The sequence below is a fragment of the Diadema setosum genome, chromosome 3 (genome assembly GCF_964275005.1).
Source record: "Diadema setosum chromosome 3, eeDiaSeto1, whole genome shotgun sequence".
In the NCBI taxonomy this organism is placed as follows: domain Eukaryota; kingdom Metazoa; phylum Echinodermata; class Echinoidea; order Diadematoida; family Diadematidae; genus Diadema; species Diadema setosum.
In genome coordinates this window covers 14009351-14028592 of record NC_092687.1, presented here as the reverse complement: position 1 = coordinate 14028592, position 19242 = coordinate 14009351, and the positions used below count along the sequence as shown (strand labels likewise).

The following is a 19242-nucleotide window of genomic DNA, read 5'->3' as shown; positions in this document are numbered from 1 at the left end:
CTTCACGGCGGCTCTTTTCAACCAAACGGCCCTTATCAGGGCCACCACATTTTCCAGAAAGAATACATTCAATTCATCATGCTATTTCGTGTTGTGTTGAGATTTCCGCTATATCTGTTTTTTTTTTCTTTTCTTTTCTTTTTATTTTTTTTCCTTTCTCTCTCTCTCTCTCTCTCTCTCTCTCTCTAATTATCCTTACTTGAATCACACATAAATAGGAAATGTAGAGAAAGGAAGAAATATAATGATAAAAAAGGAAGAAATATAATGATAAATATATAAGGTGACAATGCATGATATTATATAAGGAGACAAAATAGAATAAAGACTAAATATATAAGGTGGCAATACATACCATTAGATGAGGAGAGAATATGGAGTAAAGAATAAGCACAGACTAGAGTATGAAAATAAGCAAGAGTTAAGTACCAAGTTAATTTCGGAAGAATTTATGAAATGCACAGATGATAAATCGTCAGGCGAGGCCGTTCTGAGGTTAAAAAGAAGGTATTAAAATAAAAGAGTAATTTATCGACAACATAAGAACAGCACAGCCACATGTATGTAGGAAGTTTGTGTGTTTGATTGCATTAATGCTCTAGTGTTTGTGCGTTTGCTGTCTAAAATTGTTGCAGTTTTCGGCATGTTGTAATATAAAACAGCTGCCTTAGGGAAACACGTGGATAAAACAAATGGAGCAGAAAAGTAAATCAAGTAATATGAAACAGAGAACAGATGTGGAAGCACATTAGGCAGAGCGTCTGCACGACGCCATGCCCGAGATGTCCGGTGATTCCTTCGAGGTACGCAATGAGCTGATAAAACGACAGTGCGAAGGTTGCTAGTCATTAGTTTTGTTCCACTACTCTCTGACTCACTACGTATCGCATCGATTGTTATCGTGATGGCGGCTTCGGAAGCAGCAAAGAAGACGACCAAGAAGAAAGCGCCCGAGCATCCACCGACCCAGGTGATGGTCAATGCTGCTATCGGCGCACTGAAGGAGCGGAATGGATCATCGCTTCAGGCCATTAAGAAGTACATCGCAGCCAACTACAAAGTAGGCGATATGGACCGACAGACCATCTTCATCAAGCGAGCTCTGCGGAAAGGGGTTGCCAACGAGACACTGGTTCAGACGAAAGGTGTCGGGGCATCTGGCTCTTTCAAGCTGAACGTCAAGGCAGCAAAGGCAGAGGCGGCGGAGAAGGCACGAAAAGAGAAGCAGAAGGCAAAGGTCAAGGCTGACCGCGAGAAGGCAAAGGCAAAGGCAGCCGCAAAGAAAGAGAAGGCGGTCGCCAAGAAGGCCAAAGCTGCAGCAGAAAAGAAGGAGAAGAAGAAGAAGGCGACAAAGAAGAAGCCGGCGAAGAAGACAGCAACCAAGTCGGAGAAAACGAAGACGCCCAAGAAGAAGACCGCAGCAAAGAAGCCATCCAAGAAGGCAACCCCCAAGAAAGTGGCGAAGAAGACGACGACCAAATCCAAGGCGGCAAAACCAAAGAAGCCTGCTGCCAAGAAGGGTGCCAAATAAGTTTATTTGCACCTCACACCAAAAATCAAGCGGCTCTTTTAAGAGCCACCACAAACCCAAGAAAGAATAATTGTTGCAGTATCAACTAGTCGATGGAAAGATGCACTGAGAAAAGAAAGAAAAAAAAAAGAAGGAAATATACGAAACGGGGAAATAGAAAGGAATAGTTTACAAAAAAACAGAAATCATTCTATATTGGTGAATTTATGTTGAAAAGGAGAGAAATGGTAGATGAAGGCACAATTGAGGAGTTTTATGTGTTACTCAAGAGCAAACAATTGTGTGAGAGCTTGGGGAAATAGGCTAAACAGAATGCGAGCGGGGGGAGGGTGATGGTTTTCGTTTGGGAGAGAAGTTTTACTCTGAAAAATCGTTTCAAGCTCGAAATTATGTGAGTGTGAGTGTGTGTATATATGTATATGTATATGTATATATCTGCCACTCCATATCTATGTAGCTTTATGCTGTCAATATTATCATATGTGTATTTTATTTGTTCATTTCTTGAGGTAATGTGCGACAGAGTAATGTATGTGATGTGCGACAGTGCCCGTCCGACTCGCGGTGCTGGTCTGGTCAACGCAACGGACGGCCGTGAGGTGGCGCACTCGATCCAGCCGGATCTCGTGCAGGCGGATCGTGGGCTGGCCGCGGCGGACAGTAGGAGAATGGGGCGTCGCCCTCCATGTCCGCAAAGCGGTTACTTAACCCTGTTCGGTCATTGGGAGCGTCATCATTCGGCTTTTGGATCTCTCATCAGCTAAACCAAAATCAACTCACGCCATCATGTCTGGACGCGGTAAAGGAGGCAAAGGACTAGGAAAGGGAGGAGCAAAGCGGCACCGCAAAGTTCTTCGAGATAACATCCAGGGCATCACCAAGCCAGCCATCCGTCGTCTGGCAAGAAGGGGCGGCGTGAAGCGAATCTCGGGCCTCATCTACGAAGAAACCCGCGGAGTCCTGAAAGTCTTCCTTGAGAACGTGATCCGCGATGCAGTGACATACTGCGAGCATGCCAAACGCAAGACGGTTACTGCCATGGACGTCGTCTACGCATTGAAGAGGCAGGGACGCACACTCTACGGATTTGGCGGCTAGAATTTAACGGCCTCCTGCACCACAAAACAACGGCTCTTTTCAGAGCCACCACATTATCAAGAAAGAATACACTTAATGAAACAAATTTCCACATTACGGAACGTCATCATAAGTAGCACGTTTGAATCAATGGGCATATGTATATTATGTATAACCACACTGTTCGTACATCTTTTAAGTTCAGATTTCTGTTTCGTGGCAATGCTCTTAAAACGCCCTCATTATACGCTTTACAGAGTTTACCGGTTGTAATTGAAGGTAATAGAATAATTATGGCATCCATTCGCTGATCACAGCCCCCAGTTGCAAATAGAGAGAGTGGGAGAGAGAGAGAAAGAGAGAGACGTTATTTTCATAAGTAAAGTTGTTGTCATACAATTGTAAAGTTGTTGTCATACAATTGTAAAGTTGTTGCTTTATGTGTAAAGTTGTTGCCTTTTTGGTAAAGTTGTTGCCCTTTTGGTAAAGTTGTTGCTCCCATAGTGGGCGGGTTGTATAAAGCAACAACATTACGCATTTCTTTGGTGAAGTTGTTGCCTTTGCTCATAAATATTTCATTAAGAGTTGTGAAGCTCACAATGCACATGCCGCCCCACGCCTGGACATGGACTGGAATTTGGAGATACTACCAAGACAGTATCATTCAGCAAAAAAAAAAAAAATAAATAAAAAAAAAATAAATAAAAATAAAATAAAAATGACACACACACACACAAAAAAAAAACCAAAAACAAAAACAAAAACAAAAACAAACAAACCCTGCTAATTATTGACTACATTGTATTATGAATCAAGTAGAATGTTTGGCTTCACCTGATATTGAGTTAAACTCACTAAAGAGGATAGATTCTATACACTATTTGGCATATAGCCAATTTTACGCAGATTCAATAGCCTCGATACAAAATGTGGATAAGTCTGGACAATATCTTGCTGTCTGACATTGGCTTTTGGTATTGTGCAGTGGGAAACAAGCAGTCAATCAATCAATCAATCAATCAATCAATCAAGTAGGTAAAAAAAAAGGAGTATCAGCAAAGTACAAATGCAAGAAGGTATGTTTGTTTGTTTTTTGTAACGCAAAATAAATATTTACAAATAGATTTCAGCTTCAGCGTGTCAGCAAGCGGCGACGAAGGTAGATAACATGTGTAAACTTAACACGCAATCAAAAGGAATAAGGGAAGTTAGCAGCTTTTTTGCGAGATACGAAACAGAATATATATAGTTACAGGAGATTTTCTAGATCTAGTTTGATTACAAAGAGAAAAGAAAAGAAAAGTAAATGATGATTTAATATTTGCAGAGAATATTATTCACGTTTTTCATTTCTACACGCAATTCAAGAACAAATTAGGGTAAAATTGGACAAAAATCTGTCTACTGCCATCTGGTGGCAGAAACCGTTATTTCACCACCGCGGCCGGCCGGCCGGCAGGCGGGGCCGTCACGCCCGCCTGAATCGATGCTTCTGCTAATCCTCATCTAATTTGCATGAACTGTGCGAGCGGATCCTCCGAACGCGTATAAAAGAGGAAAGGGGGCAGCTGACCATAACATTTCTCTTTCAAAGCTGCATCGAATTCGCATCCGCCTAGTCTAGTCAACGCTCACAATGGCTCCTCCATCCGGACAAGTTGCCAAGAAGGGTTCCAAGAAAGCTGCCAAGGCTCCCCGGCCCAATGCCGACAAGAAGAGGCGTAGGAAGAGGAAGGAGAGCTACGGCATCTACATCTACAAGGTTCTGAAGCAAGTCCACCCAGATACTGGAATTTCGAGTCGCGCCATGTCCATCATGAACAGCTTCGTCAACGACATTTTCGAACGCATCGCCGCCGAAGCTGCACGTCTCGGTCAGTACAACAAGAAGTCGACCATCAGCAGCCGTGAAGTGCAGACCGCAGTGCGCCTCCTTCTCCCCGGAGAACTGGCAAAGCACGCCGTCAGCGAGGGCACCAAAGCTGTCACCAAGTACACTACATCCAAGTAGATGTCCACAGTCGCCTATATCTCAAACGGCCCTTATCAGGGCCACCACATAACCAAGAAAGAATATCCCACTGTTGTATGAAATCCTAATCATATCCTAACTATAACGAATCGAAAAGCTAGTACTTTACCCACCAGAGAAATACAAATCATCGCTTGTTTACAGTGACTTCACATTGTATGCTTATTTATATTTGCTTCTCGTGTTCACTTAATGTATTCGTTAATTAGTTTAATGACAGCACCACCTGATCGAAACATGGTAAAAATATGCAAACATATTACAGATTAATGTTTAAGACCCGCACAATATAGATATATAACTTCCAATCAGCCAGCTCTTCCCTTTCGGGTAAAAGAGTGTATTAAATTACCACACCGCTTTATACAATCGTCTTCTTAACGAGCTGTTGCTATATGAATCTATTCCAAATACCATCATGCACGTATAGTAATAATATCACTGTTACAGCAGCCTGCATACAGAAAAAAAAAAAAAAATCGTTCGGAATGATGTTTTCAGTATATTATACGCCGCAATAATCATTGAATTCGCGAGCTGGTATCTCAACGGCGCCATCTACGGGAAGGCGTGAACAGGTTGAGCGGCGTGACCAACCATAGCGGACGGGACGGGTGGGGGCCGCCGCTGCGGGGCTGGTGCGCCCAGATCGGACAAAGGAAATCACTGCTTGACCAATCACAGGCCACGGATTGGATCCGTCCCGGGTCTAGGGATCCATCGTCCGCGATATAAAATGGGAGCTGGATGTCCGGCGGTTTCATTCTCTTCCCAACTCCGCATCGAAAAAACTCCGCACTCATTACCTGAAGAAAACATGGCTCGCACCAAGCAGACGGCTCGCAAGTCGACTGGAGGCAAGGCTCCTCGCAAGCAACTGGCTACGAAGGCTGCTCGCAAGAGTGCCCCCGCCACCGGAGGAGTGAAGAAACCTCATCGCTATAGGCCCGGCACAGTCGCACTTCGTGAGATTCGCCGCTACCAGAAGAGCACCGAACTTCTCATCCGCAAACTCCCCTTCCAGCGACTTGTTCGTGAGATTGCTCAGGATTTCAAGACCGAGCTGCGCTTCCAAAGTTCTGCTGTCATGGCCCTCCAAGAAGCGAGCGAGGCTTATCTCGTCGGTCTGTTCGAAGACACCAACCTGTGCGCCATCCACGCCAAGCGGGTTACCATCATGCCCAAGGACATTCAGCTGGCCCGTCGCATCCGGGGAGAGAGGGCGTAGAAAGAGGCCTGTCCTCCGTGGTCGCACCACACAACACAACGGCTCTTTTCAGAGCCACCACATTATCAAGAAAGAATATCATGGTTCATACAGGACAATATTCTGTTTGTTATTCTTAGTTTTAAAAAGTAGAGCCTTGGATGATGTTAGATCTTTATGTATTTAAAAGTGCACACGTAGTTGAACGGAAATGAAAAATGAGAACAAGAAAACCACAAAGATAAATGAAATGCACATAAAGTAGGGATATCTGCCCCCCCCCCCTTTCAAATGAAACGCAGTCTACGGTGATTATGTACCTAGCAAATCAATTCATATGTAATTGAGACGAGAAGGGGTCTGTAAGGTGCTTGATAGAGAGAGAGAGAGAGAGAGAGAGAGAGAGGGGAGAGGGATAGATAGGGAGACAGAAGGAGTGAAGGGAGGGGGGTAAGAAAAAGTAAAACTATATGGTCAAGAAAAGGAAAAAAAATGAAAGATTGTGACGTTAATTCGGAGTCTTTTTACCAATGTGTTGACGTGATCTGAATGCTGATTCAACTGAAAGTGTGTATTCACAATTGCTTTATTGTGAAATATAATATATGGACAGCCGCCGCGATACAACTAGCTGCATTGAACTACTAGACACTGTGCCGAGTTAGCCAGCAAGAGGGCAGCAAACAGCGCTTGTGTCCGCACTGGCAGCAGTAGCAGCTGCCCACTTCTGCCACCGGCTACGCTGATTGGTCGACCGGTCAACAAAAGGATCTTGACCCGCTGGATCCCCGAGCGGGGTATAAATGGGTGCGGAAACAATCGGCGGGGATCACACTCTCAGTTGAATCAGCATTCAGATCACGTCAACACATTTGTCTCTCCGTCTCCAATCATGTCTGGACGAGGAAAATCTGGCAAGGCTCGCACCAAGGCCAAGTCTCGATCATCACGCGCCGGCCTGCAGTTCCCCGTCGGCCGAGTTCATCGCTTCCTTCGTAAAGGCAACTACGCCCAGAGAGTAGGCGCTGGTGCACCAGTGTACCTAGCTGCTGTTCTGGAGTACCTGACCGCTGAGATTCTGGAGCTGGCCGGCAACGCCGCACGCGATAACAAGAAGACGAGGATCATCCCGCGACATCTTCAACTTGCCGTTCGCAACGACGAAGAGCTGAACAAGCTGCTGGGAGGCGTGACAATCGCTCAGGGTGGTGTACTGCCAAACATCCAGGCTGTGCTTCTGCCGAAGAAGACTGCAAAGTCCAGTTAGACACTTCACGGCGGCTCTTTTCAACCAAACGGCCCTTATCAGGGCCACCACATTTTCCAGAAAGAATACATTCAATTCATCATGCTATTTCGTGTTGTGTTGAGATTTCCGCTATATCTGTTTTTTTTTTCTTTTCTTTTCTTTTTATTTTTTTTTCCTTTCTCTCTCTCTCTCTCTCTCTCTCTCTCTCTCTAATTATCCTTACTTGAATCACACATAAATAGGAAATGTAGAGAAAGGAAGAAATATAATGATAAAAAAGGAAGAAATATAATGATAAAAAAGGAAGAAATATAATGATAAATATATAAGGTGACAATGCATGATATTATATAAGGAGACAAAATAGAATAAAGACTAAATATATAAGGTGGCAATACATACCATTAGATGAGGAGAGAATATGGAGTAAAGAATAAGCACAGACTAGAGTATGAAAATAAGCAAGAGTTAAGTACCAATGCGAGCGGGGGGAGGGTGATGGTTTTCGTTTGGGAGAGAAGTTTTACTCTGAAAAATCGTTTCAAGCTCGAAATTATGTGAGTGTGCGTGTGTGTATATATGTATATGTATATGTATATATCTGCCACTCCATATCTATGTAGCTTTATGCTGTCAATATTATCATATGTGTATTTTATTTGTTCATTTCTTGAGGTAATGTGCGACAGAGTAATGTATGTGATGTGCGACAGTGCCCGTCCGACTCGCGGTGCTGGTCTGGTCAACGCAACGGACGGCCGTGAGGTGGCGCACTCGATCCAGCCGGATCTCGTGCAGGCGGATCGTGGGCTGGCCGCGGCGGACAGTAGGAGAATGGGGCGTCGCCCTCCATGTCCGCAAAGCGGTTACTTAACCCTGTTCGGTCATTGGGAGCGTCATCATTCGGCTTTTGGATCTCTCATCAGCTAAACCAAAATCAACTCACGCCATCATGTCTGGACGCGGTAAAGGAGGCAAAGGACTAGGAAAGGGAGGAGCAAAGCGGCACCGCAAAGTTCTTCGAGATAACATCCAGGGCATCACCAAGCCAGCCATCCGTCGTCTGGCAAGAAGGGGCGGCGTGAAGCGAATCTCGGGCCTCATCTACGAAGAAACCCGCGGAGTCCTGAAAGTCTTCCTTGAGAACGTGATCCGCGATGCAGTGACATACTGCGAGCATGCCAAACGCAAGACGGTTACTGCCATGGACGTCGTCTACGCATTGAAGAGGCAGGGACGCACACTCTACGGATTTGGCGGCTAGAATTTAACGGCCTCCTGCACCACAAAACAACGGCTCTTTTCAGAGCCACCACATTATCAAGAAAGAATACACTTAATGAAACAAATTTCCACATTACGGAACGTCATCATAAGTAGCACGTTTGAATCAATGGGCATATGTATATTATGTATAACCACACTGTTCGTACATCTTTTAAGTTCAGATTTCTGTTTCGTGGCAATGCTCTTAAAACGCCCTCATTATACGCTTTACAGAGTTTACCGGTTGTAATTGAAGGTAATAGAATAATTATGGCATCCATTCGCTGATCACAGCCCCCAGTTGCAAATAGAGAGAGTGGGAGAGAGAGAGAAAGAGAGAGACGTTATTTTCATAAGTAAAGTTGTTGTCATACAATTGTAAAGTTGTTGTCATACAATTGTAAAGTTGTTGTCATACAATTGTAAAGTTGTTGTCATACAATTGTAAAGTTGTTGCTTTATGTGTAAAGTTGTTGCCTTTTTGGTAAAGTTGTTGCTCCCATAGTGGGCGGGTTGTATAAAGCAACAACATTACGCATTTCTTTGGTGAAGTTGTTGCCTTTGCTCATAAATATTTCATTAAGAGTTGTGAAGCTCACAATGCACATGCCGCCCCACGCCTGGACATGGACTGGAATTTGGAGATACTACCAAGACAGTATCATTCAGCAAAAAAAAAAAAAATAAAAAAAATAAATAAAAATAAAATAAAAATGACACACACACACACAAAAAAAAAACCAAAAACAAAAACAAAAACAAAAACAAACAAACCCTGCTAATTATTGACTACATTGTATTATGAATCAAGTAGAATGTTTGGCTTCACCTGATATTGAGTTAAACTCACTAAAGAGGATAGATTCTATACACTATTTGGCATATAGCCAATTTTACGCAGATTCAATAGCCTCGATACAAAATGTGGATAAGTCTGGACAATATCTTGCTGTCTGACATTGGCTTTTGGTATTGTGCAGTGGGAAACAAGCAGTCAATCAATCAATCAATCAATCAATCAATCAAGTAGGTAAAAAAAAAGGAGTATCAGCAAAGTACAAATGCAAGAAGGTATGTTTGTTTGTTTTTTGTAACGCAAAATAAATATTTACAAATAGATTTCAGCTTCAGCGTGTCAGCAAGCGGCGACGAAGGTAGATAACATGTGTAAACTTAACACGCAATCAAAAGGAATAAGGGAAGTTAGCAGCTTTTTTGCGAGATACGAAACAGAATATATATAGTTACAGGAGATTTTCTAGATCTAGTTTGATTACAAAGAGAAAAGAAAAGAAAAGTAAATGATGATTTAATATTTGCAGAGAATATTATTCACGTTTTTCATTTCTACACGCAATTCAAGAACAAATTAGGGTAAAATTGGACAAAAATCTGTCTACTGCCATCTGGTGGCAGAAACCGTTATTTCACCACCGCGGCCGGCCGGCCGGCAGGCGGGGCCGTCACGCCCGCCTGAATCGATGCTTCTGCTAATCCTCATCTAATTTGCATGAACTGTGCGAGCGGATCCTCCGAACGCGTATAAAAGAGGAAAGGGGGCAGCTGACCATAACATTTCTCTTTCAAAGCTGCATCGAATTCGCATCCGCCTAGTCTAGTCAACGCTCACAATGGCTCCTCCATCCGGACAAGTTGCCAAGAAGGGTTCCAAGAAAGCTGCCAAGGCTCCCCGGCCCAATGCCGACAAGAAGAGGCGTAGGAAGAGGAAGGAGAGCTACGGCATCTACATCTACAAGGTTCTGAAGCAAGTCCACCCAGATACTGGAATTTCGAGTCGCGCCATGTCCATCATGAACAGCTTCGTCAACGACATTTTCGAACGCATCGCCGCCGAAGCTGCACGTCTCGGTCAGTACAACAAGAAGTCGACCATCAGCAGCCGTGAAGTGCAGACCGCAGTGCGCCTCCTTCTCCCCGGAGAACTGGCAAAGCACGCCGTCAGCGAGGGCACCAAAGCTGTCACCAAGTACACTACATCCAAGTAGATGTCCACAGTCGCCTATATCTCAAACGGCCCTTATCAGGGCCACCACATAACCAAGAAAGAATATCCCACTGTTGTATGAAATCCTAATCATATCCTAACTATAACGAATCGAAAAGCTAGTACTTTACCCACCAGAGAAATACAAATCATCGCTTGTTTACAGTGACTTCACATTGTATGCTTATTTATATTTGCTTCTCGTGTTCACTTAATGTATTCGTTAATTAGTTTAATGACAGCACCACCTGATCGAAACATGGTAAAAATATGCAAACATATTACAGATTAATGTTTAAGACCCGCACAATATAGATATATAACTTCCAATCAGCCAGCTCTTCCCTTTCGGGTAAAAGAGTGTATTAAATTACCACACCGCTTTATACAATCGTCTTCTTAACGAGCTGTTGCTATATGAATCTATTCCAAATACCATCATGCACGTATAGTAATAATATCACTGTTACAGCAGCCTGCATACAGAAAAAAAAAAATCGTTCGGAATGATGTTTTCAGTATATTATACGCCGCAATAATCATTGAATTCGCGAGCTGGTATCTCAACGGCGCCATCTACGGGAAGGCGTGAACAGGTTGAGCGGCGTGACCAACCATAGCGGACGGGACGGGTGGGGGCCGCCGCTGCGGGGCTGGTGCGCCCAGATCGGACAAAGGAAATCACTGCTTGACCAATCACAGGCCACGGATTGGATCCGTCCCGGGTCTAGGGATCCATCGTCCGCGATATAAAATGGGAGCTGGATGTCCGGCGGTTTCATTCTCTTCCCAACTCCGCATCGAAAAAACTCCGCACTCATTACCTGAAGAAAACATGGCTCGCACCAAGCAGACGGCTCGCAAGTCGACTGGAGGCAAGGCTCCTCGCAAGCAACTGGCTACGAAGGCTGCTCGCAAGAGTGCCCCCGCCACCGGAGGAGTGAAGAAACCTCATCGCTATAGGCCCGGCACAGTCGCACTTCGTGAGATTCGCCGCTACCAGAAGAGCACCGAACTTCTCATCCGCAAACTCCCCTTCCAGCGACTTGTTCGTGAGATTGCTCAGGATTTCAAGACCGAGCTGCGCTTCCAAAGTTCTGCTGTCATGGCCCTCCAAGAAGCGAGCGAGGCTTATCTCGTCGGTCTGTTCGAAGACACCAACCTGTGCGCCATCCACGCCAAGCGGGTTACCATCATGCCCAAGGACATTCAGCTGGCCCGTCGCATCCGGGGAGAGAGGGCGTAGAAAGAGGCCTGTCCTCCGTGGTCGCACCACACAACACAACGGCTCTTTTCAGAGCCACCACATTATCAAGAAAGAATATCATGGTTCATACAGGACAATATTCTGTTTGTTATTCTTAGTTTTAAAAAGTAGAGCCTTGGATGATGTTAGATCTTTATGTATTTAAAAGTGCACACGTAGTTGAACGGAAATGAAAAATGAGAACAAGAAAACCACAAAGATAAATGAAATGCACATAAAGTAGGGATATCTGCCCCCCCCCCCTTTCAAATGAAACGCAGTCTACGGTGATTATGTACCTAGCAAATCAATTCATATGTAATTGAGACGAGAAGGGGTCTGTATGGTGCTTGATAGAGAGAGAGAGAGAGAGAGAGAGGGGAGAGGGATAGATAGGGAGACAGAAGGAGTGAAGGGAGGGGGGTAAGAAAAAGTAAAACTATATGGTCAAGAAAAGGAAAAAAAATGAAAGATTGTGACGTTAATTCGGAGTCTTTTTACCAATGTGTTGACGTGATCTGAATGCTGATTCAACTGAAAGTGTGTATTCACAATTGCTTTATTGTGAAATATAATATATGGACAGCCGCCGCGATACAACTAGCTGCATTGAACTACTAGACACTGTGCCGAGTTAGCCAGCAAGAGGGCAGCAAACAGCGCTTGTGTCCGCACTGGCAGCAGTAGCAGCTGCCCACTTCTGCCACCGGCTACGCTGATTGGTCGACCGGTCAACAAAAGGATCTTGACCCGCTGGATCCCCGAGCGGGGTATAAATGGGTGCGGAAACAATCGGCGGGGATCACACTCTCAGTTGAATCAGCATTCAGATCACGTCAACACATTTGTCTCTCCGTCTCCAATCATGTCTGGACGAGGAAAATCTGGCAAGGCTCGCACCAAGGCCAAGTCTCGATCATCACGCGCCGGCCTGCAGTTCCCCGTCGGCCGAGTTCATCGCTTCCTTCGTAAAGGCAACTACGCCCAGAGAGTAGGCGCTGGTGCACCAGTGTACCTAGCTGCTGTTCTGGAGTACCTGACCGCTGAGATTCTGGAGCTGGCCGGCAACGCCGCACGCGATAACAAGAAGACGAGGATCATCCCGCGACATCTTCAACTTGCCGTTCGCAACGACGAAGAGCTGAACAAGCTGCTGGGAGGCGTGACAATCGCTCAGGGTGGTGTACTGCCAAACATCCAGGCTGTGCTTCTGCCGAAGAAGACTGCAAAGTCCAGTTAGACACTTCACGGCGGCTCTTTTCAACCAAACGGCCCTTATCAGGGCCACCACATTTTCCAGAAAGAATACATTCAATTCATCATGCTATTTTGTGTTGTGTTGAGATTTCCGCTATATCTGTTTTTTTTTCTTTTCTTTTCTTTTTATTTTTTTTCCTTTCTCTCTCTCTCTCTCTCTCTCTCTCTCTAATTATCCTTACTTGAATCACACATAAATAGGAAATGTAGAGAAAGGAAGAAATATAATGATAAAAAAGGAAGAAATATAATGATAAATATATAAGGTGACAATGCATGATATTATATAAGGAGACAAAATAGAATAAAGACTAAATATATAAGGTGGCAATACATACCATTAGATGAGGAGAGAATATGGAGTAAAGAATAAGCACAGACTAGAGTATGAAAATAAGCAAGAGTTAAGTACCAAGTTAATTTCGGAAGAATTTATGAAATGCACAGATGATAAATCGTCAGGCGAGGCCGTTCTGAGGTTAAAAAGAAGGTATTAAAATAAAAGAGTAATTTATCGACAACATAAGAACAGCACAGCCACATGTATGTAGGAAGTTTGTGTGTTTGATTGCATTAATGCTCTAGTGTTTGTGCGTTTGCTGTCTAAAATTGTTGCAGTTTTCGGCATGTTGTAATATAAAACAGCTGCCTTAGGGAAACACGTGGATAAAACAAATGGAGCAGAAAAGTAAATCAAGTAATATGAAACAGAGAACAGATGTGGAAGCACATTAGGCAGAGCGTCTGCACGACGCCATGCCCGAGATGTCCGGTGATTCCTTCGAGGTACGCAATGAGCTGATAAAACGACAGTGCGAAGGTTGCTAGTCATTAGTTTTGTTCCACTACTCTCTGACTCACTACGTATCGCATCGATTGTTATCGTGATGGCGGCTTCGGAAGCAGCAAAGAAGACGACCAAGAAGAAAGCGCCCGAGCATCCACCGACCCAGGTGATGGTCAATGCTGCTATCGGCGCACTGAAGGAGCGGAATGGATCATCGCTTCAGGCCATTAAGAAGTACATCGCAGCCAACTACAAAGTAGGCGATATGGACCGACAGACCATCTTCATCAAGCGAGCTCTGCGGAAAGGGGTTGCCAACGAGACACTGGTTCAGACGAAAGGTGTCGGGGCATCTGGCTCTTTCAAGCTGAACGTCAAGGCAGCAAAGGCAGAGGCGGCGGAGAAGGCACGAAAAGAGAAGCAGAAGGCAAAGGTCAAGGCTGACCGCGAGAAGGCAAAGGCAAAGGCAGCCGCAAAGAAAGAGAAGGCGGTCGCCAAGAAGGCCAAAGCTGCAGCAGAAAAGAAGGAGAAGAAGAAGAAGGCGACAAAGAAGAAGCCGGCGAAGAAGACAGCAACCAAGTCGGAGAAAACGAAGACGCCCAAGAAGAAGACCGCAGCAAAGAAGCCATCCAAGAAGGCAACCCCCAAGAAAGTGGCGAAGAAGACGACGACCAAATCCAAGGCGGCAAAACCAAAGAAGCCTGCTGCCAAGAAGGGTGCCAAATAAGTTTATTTGCACCTCACACCAAAAATCAAACGGCTCTTTTAAGAGCCACCACAAACCCAAGAAAGAATAATTGTTGCAGTATCAACTAGTCGATGGAAAGATGCACTGAGAAAAGAAAGAAAAAAAAAAGAAGGAAATATACGAAACGGGGAAATAGAAAGGAATAGTTTACAAAAAAACAGAAATCATTCTATATTGGTGAATTTATGTTGAAAAGGAGAGAAATGGTAGATGAAGGCACAATTGAGGAGTTTTATGTGTTACTCAAGAGCAAACAATTGTGTGAGAGCTTGGGGAAATAGGCTAAACAGAATGCGAGCGGGGGGAGGGTGATGGTTTTCGTTTGGGAGAGAAGTTTTACTCTGAAAAATCGTTTCAAGCTCGAAATTATGTGAGTGTGAGTGTGTGTATATATGTATATGTATATGTATATATCTGCCACTCCATATCTATGTAGCTTTATGCTGTCAATATTATCATATGTGTATTTTATTTGTTCATTTCTTGAGGTAATGTGCGACAGAGTAATGTATGTGATGTGCGACAGTGCCCGTCCGACTCGCGGTGCTGGTCTGGTCAACGCAACGGACGGCCGTGAGGTGGCGCACTCGATCCAGCCGGATCTCGTGCAGGCGGATCGTGGGCTGGCCGCGGCGGACAGTAGGAGAATGGGGCGTCGCCCTCCATGTCCGCAAAGCGGTTACTTAACCCTGTTCGGTCATTGGGAGCGTCATCATTCGGCTTTTGGATCTCTCATCAGCTAAACCAAAATCAACTCACGCCATCATGTCTGGACGCGGTAAAGGAGGCAAAGGACTAGGAAAGGGAGGAGCAAAGCGGCACCGCAAAGTTCTTCGAGATAACATCCAGGGCATCACCAAGCCAGCCATCCGTCGTCTGGCAAGAAGGGGCGGCGTGAAGCGAATCTCGGGCCTCATCTACGAAGAAACCCGCGGAGTCCTGAAAGTCTTCCTTGAGAACGTGATCCGCGATGCAGTGACATACTGCGAGCATGCCAAACGCAAGACGGTTACTGCCATGGACGTCGTCTACGCATTGAAGAGGCAGGGACGCACACTCTACGGATTTGGCGGCTAGAATTTAACGGCCTCCTGCACCACAAAACAACGGCTCTTTTCAGAGCCACCACATTATCAAGAAAGAATACACTTAATGAAACAAATTTCCACATTACGGAACGTCATCATAAGTAGCACGTTTGAATCAATGGGCATATGTATATTATGTATAACCACACTGTTCGTACATCTTTTAAGTTCAGATTTCTGTTTCGTGGCAATGCTCTTAAAACGCCCTCATTATACGCTTTACAGAGTTTACCGGTTGTAATTGAAGGTAATAGAATAATTATGGCATCCATTCGCTGATCACAGCCCCCAGTTGCAAATAGAGAGAGTGGGAGAGAGAGAGAAAGAGAGAGACGTTATTTTCATAAGTAAAGTTGTTGTCATACAATTGTAAAGTTGTTGCTTTATGTGTAAAGTTGTTGCCTTTTTGGTAAAGTTGTTGCCCTTTTGGTAAAGTTGTTGCTCCCATAGTGGGCGGGTTGTATAAAGCAACAACATTACGCATTTCTTTGGTGAAGTTGTTGCCTTTGCTCATAAATATTTCATTAAGAGTTGTGAAGCTCACAATGCACATGCCGCCCCACGCCTGGACATGGACTGGAATTTGGAGATACTACTAAGACAGTATCATTCAGCAAAAAAAAAAAATAATAAAAAAAAAAAATAAATAAAAATAAAATAAAAATGACACACACACACACAAAAAAAAACCAAAAACAAAAACAAAAACAAAAACAAACAAACCCTGCTAATTATTGACTACATTGTATTATGAATCAAGTAGAATGTTTGGCTTCACCTGATATTGAGTTAAACTCACTAAAGAGGATAGATTCTATACACTATTTGGCATATAGCCAATTTTACGCAGATTCAATAGCCTCGATACAAAATGTGGATAAGTCTGGACAATATCTTGCTGTCTGACATTGGCTTTTGGTATTGTGCAGTGGGAAACAAGCAGTCAATCAATCAATCAATCAATCAATCAATCAAGTAGGTAAAAAAAAAGGAGTATCAGCAAAGTACAAATGCAAGAAGGTATGTTTGTTTGTTTTTTGTAACGCAAAATAAATATTTACAAATAGATTTCAGCTTCAGCGTGTCAGCAAGCGGCGACGAAGGTAGATAACATGTGTAAACTTAACACGCAATCAAAAGGAATAAGGGAAGTTAGCAGCTTTTTTGCGAGATACGAAACAGAATATATATAGTTACAGGAGATTTTCTAGATCTAGTTTGATTACAAAGAGAAAAGAAAAGAAAAGTAAATGATGATTTAATATTTGCAGAGAATATTATTCACGTTTTTCATTTCTACACGCAATTCAAGAACAAATTAGGGTAAAATTGGACAAAAATCTGTCTACTGCCATCTGGTGGCAGAAACCGTTATTTCACCACCGCGGCCGGCCGGCCGGCAGGCGGGGCCGTCACGCCCGCCTGAATCGATGCTTCTGCTAATCCTCATCTAATTTGCATGAACTGTGCGAGCGGATCCTCCGAACGCGTATAAAAGAGGAAAGGGGGCAGCTGACCATAACATTTCTCTTTCAAAGCTGCATCGAATTCGCATCCGCCTAGTCTAGTCAACGCTCACAATGGCTCCTCCATCCGGACAAGTTGCCAAGAAGGGTTCCAAGAAAGCTGCCAAGGCTCCCCGGCCCAATGCCGACAAGAAGAGGCGTAGGAAGAGGAAGGAGAGCTACGGCATCTACATCTACAAGGTTCTGAAGCAAGTCCACCCAGATACTGGAATTTCGAGTCGCGCCATGTCCATCATGAACAGCTTCGTCAACGACATTTTCGAACGCATCGCCGCCGAAGCTGCACGTCTCGGTCAGTACAACAAGAAGTCGACCATCAGCAGCCGTGAAGTGCAGACCGCAGTGCGCCTCCTTCTCCCCGGAGAACTGGCAAAGCACGCCGTCAGCGAGGGCACCAAAGCTGTCACCAAGTACACTACATCCAAGTAGATGTCCACAGTCGCCTATATCTCAAACGGCCCTTATCAGGGCCACCACATAACCAAGAAAGAATATCCCACTGTTGTATGAAATCCTAATCATATCCTAACTATAACGAATCGAAAAGCTAGTACTTTACCCACCAGAGAAATACAAATCATCGCTTGTTTACAGTGACTTCACATTGTATGCTTATTTATATTTGCTTCTCGTGTTCACTTAATGTATTCGTTAATTAGTTTAATGACAGCACCACCTGATCGAAACATGGTAAAAATATGCAAACATATTACAGATTAATGTTTAAGACCCGCACAATATAGATATATAACTTCCAATCAGCCAGCTCTTCCCTTTCGGGTAAAAGAGTGTATTAAATTACCACACCGCTTTATACAATCGTCTTCTTAACGAGCTGTTGCTATATGAATCTATTCCAAATACCATCATGCACGTATAGTAATAATATCACTGTTACAGCAGCCTGCATACAGAAAAAAAAAAAAAATCGTTCGGAATGATGTTTTCAGTATATTATACGCCGCAATAATCATTGAATTCGCGAGCTGGTATCTCAACGGCGCCATCTACGGGAAGGCGTGAACAGGTTGAGCGGCGTGACCAACCATAGCGGACGGGACGGGTGGGGGCCGCCGCTGCGGGGCTGGTGCGCCCAGATCGGACAAAGGAAATCACTGCTTGACCAATCACAGGCCACGGATTGGATCCGTCCCGGGTCTAGGGATCCATCGTCCGCGATATAAAATGGGAGCTGGATGTCCGGCGGTTTCATTCTCTTCCCAACTCCGCATCGAAAAAACTCCGCACTCATTACCTGAAGAAAACATGGCTCGCACCAAGCAGACGGCTCGCAAGTCGACTGGAGGCAAGGCTCCTCGCAAGCAACTGGCTACGAAGGCTGCTCGCAAGAGTGCCCCCGCCACCGGAGGAGTGAAGAAACCTCATCGCTATAGGCCCGGCACAGTCGCACTTCGTGAGATTCGCCGCTACCAGAAGAGCACCGAACTTCTCATCCGCAAACTCCCCTTCCAGCGACTTGTTCGTGAGATTGCTCAGGATTTCAAGACCGAGCTGCGCTTCCAAAGTTCTGCTGTCATGGCCCTCCAAGAAGCGAGCGAGGCTTATCTCGTCGGTCTGTTCGAAGACACCAACCTGTGCGCCATCCACGCCAAGCGGGTTACCATCATGCCCAAGGACATTCAGCTGGCCCGTCGCATCCGGGGAGAGAGGGCGTAGAAAGAGGCCTGTCCTCCGTGGTCGCACCACACAACACAACGGCTCTTTTCAGAGCCACCACATTATCAAGAAAGAATATCATGGTTCATACAGGACAATATTCTGTTTGTTATTCTTAGTTTTAAAAAGTAGAGCCTTGGATGATGTTAGATCTTTATGTATTTAAAAGTGCACACGTAGTTGAACGGAAATGAAAAATGAGAACAAGAAAACCACAAAGATAAATGAAATGCACATAAAGTAGGGATATCTGCCCCCCCCCCCCTTTCAAATGAAACGCAGTCTACGGTGATTATGTACCTAGCAAATCAATTCATATGTAATTGAGACGAGAAGGGGTCTGTAAGGTGCTTGATAGAGAGAGAGAGAGAGAGAGAGAGAGAGAGAGGGGAGAGGGATAGATAGGGAGACAGAAGGAGTGAAGGGAGGGGGGTAAGAAAAAGTAAAACTATATGGTCAAGAAAAGGAAAAAAAATGAAAGATTGTGACGTTAATTCGGAGTCTTTTTACCAATGTGTTGACGTGATCTGAATGCTGATTCAACTG

The 19242-nt window shown here is 44.5% G+C and overlaps 9 protein-coding genes across 9 annotated transcripts; all 9 read left to right on the top strand.

The window, feature by feature from the left end:
• The first annotated feature begins 904 nt into the window (after positions 1-904).
• On the top strand, positions 905-4619 carry LOC140226160 (uncharacterized). The gene is made up of 3 exons (XM_072306649.1): positions 905-1457; positions 2328-2380; positions 4323-4619. The coding sequence occupies exons 1-3, from the start codon at positions 905-907 to the stop codon at positions 4617-4619; spliced, it is 903 nt and encodes a 300-aa protein (XP_072162750.1).
• Positions 4620-5457: 838 nt separating this feature from the next.
• On the top strand, positions 5458-5868 carry LOC140226159 (histone H3, embryonic). The gene has a single exon (XM_072306648.1). It carries the CDS (start codon positions 5458-5460, stop codon positions 5866-5868), a length of 411 nt encoding a protein of 136 aa, XP_072162749.1.
• An 871-nt stretch (positions 5869-6739) lies between these two features.
• LOC140226157 (histone H2A, embryonic) lies at positions 6740-7114 on the top strand. The gene has a single exon (XM_072306647.1). The coding sequence runs from the start codon at positions 6740-6742 to the stop codon at positions 7112-7114; it is 375 nt and encodes a 124-aa protein (XP_072162748.1).
• Positions 7115-8048: 934 nt separating this feature from the next.
• Positions 8049-8360, top strand: LOC140226156 (histone H4). Its single transcript, XM_072306646.1, has one exon. The coding sequence runs from the start codon at positions 8049-8051 to the stop codon at positions 8358-8360; it is 312 nt and encodes a 103-aa protein (XP_072162747.1).
• Positions 8361-9993: 1633 nt separating this feature from the next.
• LOC140226155 (histone H2B.2, embryonic) lies at positions 9994-10368 on the top strand. Its single transcript, XM_072306645.1, has one exon. It carries the CDS (start codon positions 9994-9996, stop codon positions 10366-10368), a length of 375 nt encoding a protein of 124 aa, XP_072162746.1.
• An 834-nt stretch (positions 10369-11202) lies between these two features.
• On the top strand, positions 11203-11613 carry LOC140226154 (histone H3, embryonic). Its single transcript, XM_072306644.1, has one exon. It carries the CDS (start codon positions 11203-11205, stop codon positions 11611-11613), a length of 411 nt encoding a protein of 136 aa, XP_072162745.1.
• An 865-nt stretch (positions 11614-12478) lies between these two features.
• LOC140226153 (histone H2A, embryonic) lies at positions 12479-12853 on the top strand. Its single transcript, XM_072306643.1, has one exon. The coding sequence runs from the start codon at positions 12479-12481 to the stop codon at positions 12851-12853; it is 375 nt and encodes a 124-aa protein (XP_072162744.1).
• Positions 12854-13757: 904 nt separating this feature from the next.
• On the top strand, positions 13758-17448 carry LOC140226152 (uncharacterized). The gene is made up of 3 exons (XM_072306642.1): positions 13758-14310; positions 15181-15233; positions 17152-17448. The coding sequence occupies exons 1-3, from the start codon at positions 13758-13760 to the stop codon at positions 17446-17448; spliced, it is 903 nt and encodes a 300-aa protein (XP_072162743.1).
• An 837-nt stretch (positions 17449-18285) lies between these two features.
• On the top strand, positions 18286-18696 carry LOC140226151 (histone H3, embryonic). The gene has a single exon (XM_072306641.1). The coding sequence runs from the start codon at positions 18286-18288 to the stop codon at positions 18694-18696; it is 411 nt and encodes a 136-aa protein (XP_072162742.1).
• Positions 18697-19242: the final 546 nt, after the last annotated feature.

Coding starts and splice junctions, on each gene's coding strand:
- LOC140226157 (XM_072306647.1), top strand. CDS start 6,740: ATGTCTGGACGAGGAAAATCTGGCAAGGCTCGCACCAAGGCCAAGTCT.
- LOC140226152 (XM_072306642.1), top strand. CDS start 13,758: ATGGCGGCTTCGGAAGCAGCAAAGAAGACGACCAAGAAGAAAGCGCCC. Junction 14,311..15,180: donor GAAGGCAACCCCCAAGAAAG/TGGCGAAGAAGA, acceptor TCATGTCTGGAC/GCGGTAAAGGAGGCAAAGGA. Junction 15,234..17,151: donor GAGCAAAGCGGCACCGCAAA/GTTCTTCGAGAT, acceptor AATGCCGACAAG/AAGAGGCGTAGGAAGAGGAA.
- LOC140226160 (XM_072306649.1), top strand. CDS start 905: ATGGCGGCTTCGGAAGCAGCAAAGAAGACGACCAAGAAGAAAGCGCCC. Junction 1,458..2,327: donor GAAGGCAACCCCCAAGAAAG/TGGCGAAGAAGA, acceptor TCATGTCTGGAC/GCGGTAAAGGAGGCAAAGGA. Junction 2,381..4,322: donor GAGCAAAGCGGCACCGCAAA/GTTCTTCGAGAT, acceptor AATGCCGACAAG/AAGAGGCGTAGGAAGAGGAA.
- LOC140226153 (XM_072306643.1), top strand. CDS start 12,479: ATGTCTGGACGAGGAAAATCTGGCAAGGCTCGCACCAAGGCCAAGTCT.
- LOC140226155 (XM_072306645.1), top strand. CDS start 9,994: ATGGCTCCTCCATCCGGACAAGTTGCCAAGAAGGGTTCCAAGAAAGCT.
- LOC140226159 (XM_072306648.1), top strand. CDS start 5,458: ATGGCTCGCACCAAGCAGACGGCTCGCAAGTCGACTGGAGGCAAGGCT.
- LOC140226154 (XM_072306644.1), top strand. CDS start 11,203: ATGGCTCGCACCAAGCAGACGGCTCGCAAGTCGACTGGAGGCAAGGCT.
- LOC140226151 (XM_072306641.1), top strand. CDS start 18,286: ATGGCTCGCACCAAGCAGACGGCTCGCAAGTCGACTGGAGGCAAGGCT.
- LOC140226156 (XM_072306646.1), top strand. CDS start 8,049: ATGTCTGGACGCGGTAAAGGAGGCAAAGGACTAGGAAAGGGAGGAGCA.